Source organism: Papaver somniferum, chromosome 5 (genome assembly GCF_003573695.1).
Source record: "Papaver somniferum cultivar HN1 chromosome 5, ASM357369v1, whole genome shotgun sequence".
NCBI classification, from domain to species: Eukaryota; Viridiplantae; Streptophyta; class Magnoliopsida; order Ranunculales; family Papaveraceae; genus Papaver; species Papaver somniferum.
The window spans coordinates 166,107,636-166,110,685 of NC_039362.1; the positions used below are offsets into that span (position 1 = coordinate 166,107,636).

The window sequence follows — 3,050 nt, forward strand, 5'->3', positions numbered from 1 at the left end:
TCTTTAATTGTCCAAAGTTATTCCTTAATAGCTAAAGGAAGAAAATCCCATATCAAACAAAATAAATTGAGAATCTTTTATTTAAGGTTTTTAATTTTATTTTTGGAAAATGAAAATTAGTAATGTGCATTTACTAGTTGGAGATTTTCTAAGAGATTTTCGGTCATTATTTTGGACAAAACATTTCCAGGAATTATGGAAACCGAATATGGAATATATTGCACATCTTGAGAATATTTTCGGTTTTGGAAATTCCTTGGTGTCCAAACTTCCTTGGTCTATAAATATGAAAGTTTGCATTTCGAGCAAACTAATCCTCGTACAGCAAGAACTATCTCAGTTGTGCTGCTACTGGTGAAGCTGCCTATTCGGGGAGGAGAATAACCTAATTAGGACGAAATATCTTACGAACGCTCAGTTTAAAGTCTTTCTTTGGGATTGAGAAGCTCTATTAGTACCGTTGGTGAGAAACTAGATAATTTCGGTTTATCTTTTGTTTTCGATTGATTTGATTGACTAACTGTGGTTGAACTTTGATTGCACCTAGTTTGTTTATGCTTGACAATCTTCTCTTCTGATATAAGATTCACTCAAACTAGATCGAAGTTTCGACGGGGATCTTTAGACTGTTTGTATATCTAAAGACGTCTTGTGGTAATCCATTGTTAACAGACTCCGTTCTGTGCGTGATTGATCACAAGAGATTCAAGTTGATTGTGTGCAGGTGTTTATTGAAGATCTAAGAAGATTTGAAGATAAAGAAGACTTTGAAGATTTCTGATTTGGGATTCATAATCTTTGGTCTGCACAATACTTGTTTCGGTAAAAGAGGATCCAACTATAATTGGTTTATCCTTGTGGTAGATTATATTGATTAGTTGTGTAGATCGACATTAATACAATTCTTTGTGATTAAAAGTATTGAGTGCAAAATCTTAACAATTACTTCGGTAGTTGATAATAAGATAGATCTAAGAACCTGACGAAGGAGTTTATTGAGATAAACAGAATAGCCTTTGTCGAACTCACATCACTTGGTTGAAAGGATTGATACCAAACAGATTTGTTGTTCCTTTAATGTTTGGAATTGTTCCAAGTACGTGACTTATTACAGGTCGGAGGCGTGGGAATACAGACGAAACTAGGTGAACTATAGGTTTAGTTGCTTGGTCTCAACTATACGAAGTTGGTTTGATTTTGTATAGCGGCTTAATCCTGAGAGTATTCAATTATGGATACTTTGTTCTTGTATTATCTCGATCACGTATCCATAGACCATCATACAAAGTGTGAACCTATTTGTTGTATTGTCTCGACTCAGTCATAGACAATCAATTTCGGAGAAAGGATTATAAGTGGAAAAGTTTTATATTGAGGTATATTTGGGTACCCTCGTCTTTTCACAAACACCACAGATCTACCAGATTCGACTCTTCCTACCACCATCTCAATTTTTATACCCCAACCATCTTCTCCCATATCATTAATACCCTCATCCCCGACTTCTTCTTCTAATCAAAGATCAATACGACACTGGAAGAGGGCAGCTCGTGGTTCAAAACAAAAATCTTCTAATGAAGGGTTCAAATACTCTGGCTCAAAAAGACGAGCTACACTAATGGACTATAATTCTCCATCTAAGTTACACAATCATTCTTCTAATACTGATAGGGTTCTGGCAGCTGATCCCCAAAAGCTGCAAGGTCAATGTTACTAATGTCGTGGAATTGTCGTGGACTTGGGAATGACATGACAATTCAAACTTTGAAATCATTCCTAAGGGCTTGTAAACCATCAATCCTATTTTTATCAGAAACAATGTTAAAAAAAAAAGAATAGTATTAGGGTTTGCAATGCTTTAGACTATAAATTCTATTATTTTGTACCTGCAATTGGAAGAAGTGGAGGCTTAATTATTATGTGGATTGATAATTTGGAGCTCAGTGTTGTATCTGCTAACTCTAACCTGATTGGAAGTTCGATTGAAACTCATTTTAACTTACCTCGATGGGAGCTATTATGTGTGTACGGCCCTGCAGCACATCAAAACAGAAATGGGTTTTGGGAAGGAATGTCTAATCTTATTGCTTCAACTGAAACACCTTGGTGTATGATTGGTGATTTGAATGTACTTATTTCTTCTCATGAGAAACATGGTGGATCTCAGAATTTGGATATCAATTGTAAGGAATTCAGGAATTTAATTCAAGATAGAGATGCCATTGACTTGGGGTTTGGAGGACCACCTTTCACCTGGTCAAGAAGAACAATCCATTATGCCTCGGTGTATGAACGTCTTGATAGGGAGATGTGTAACTCTCTGTGGAAGCTGCAATTTACCGAATCTGTTGTCCTCCATCTTCCAAGAATTTATAGTGATCACACTTGAATTTATTTCATTTCCAGTCTTGCAACCAAATAATACGCTTGCAAACCTTTTCTAGAAACTACAAAATTATTTAGAGCCAATTTCGACACGAACTATTTTTCATTTTAGGTTTTTATGAAGTTAATTAACAACTGTAACCTCACCTTACTGTTTGTATTTTTTCAGTATTGGTTTGTTGGGCATTCCTAGTTGGAGAGACGCGCATGTGTTAAACAATTAACCCAAAGATTTGCGAGATGGGATGCTTATAATATCTCAAAATCTTTTGTTTGGTTTGAAAAATTACCCTATACAAAGTTACAGGTATATATGAAGGTGGAAATATCAAATTTTCACTAGTTCAGGAGCACAAGGAACTACCGAAGGGGAAGAAGTATAAGAAGCACCACAACAACATAATTCAGATGGAAAAATTCACATTTTTTATTGCATCGTTCAAATTCTCATACACAAAATTGGTCTAATAACCCATGAAATATTTTTTCTGGGTGAAATAGACGTCTAAAGAAAGATACTATCCTAATATCCAAGAGTCTAAAAAATACTGTTTAAATATTTTAATTGGACAATGAAAAGACGAGAGTACATATACCTCAATCTAAAACTACTCTACCTATAAGTCCTTCTTCGGAAAGTGATTGCCTATGGACTGAGTCGAGAC

At 35.2% G+C, this 3,050-nt stretch overlaps 1 protein-coding gene across 1 annotated transcript; it reads left to right on the forward strand.

Annotated features, from left to right (window-relative positions):
* Positions 1–1,918: 1,918 nt before the first annotated feature.
* Positions 1,919–2,389, forward strand: LOC113279992. Its single transcript, XM_026528623.1, has one exon. It carries the CDS (start codon positions 1,919–1,921, stop codon positions 2,387–2,389), a length of 471 nt encoding a protein of 156 aa, XP_026384408.1.
* The last annotated feature ends 661 nt before the right edge of the window (positions 2,390–3,050 follow it).

Coding starts and splice junctions, on each gene's coding strand:
- LOC113279992 (XM_026528623.1), top strand. CDS start 1,919: ATGTGGATTGATAATTTGGAGCTCAGTGTTGTATCTGCTAACTCTAAC.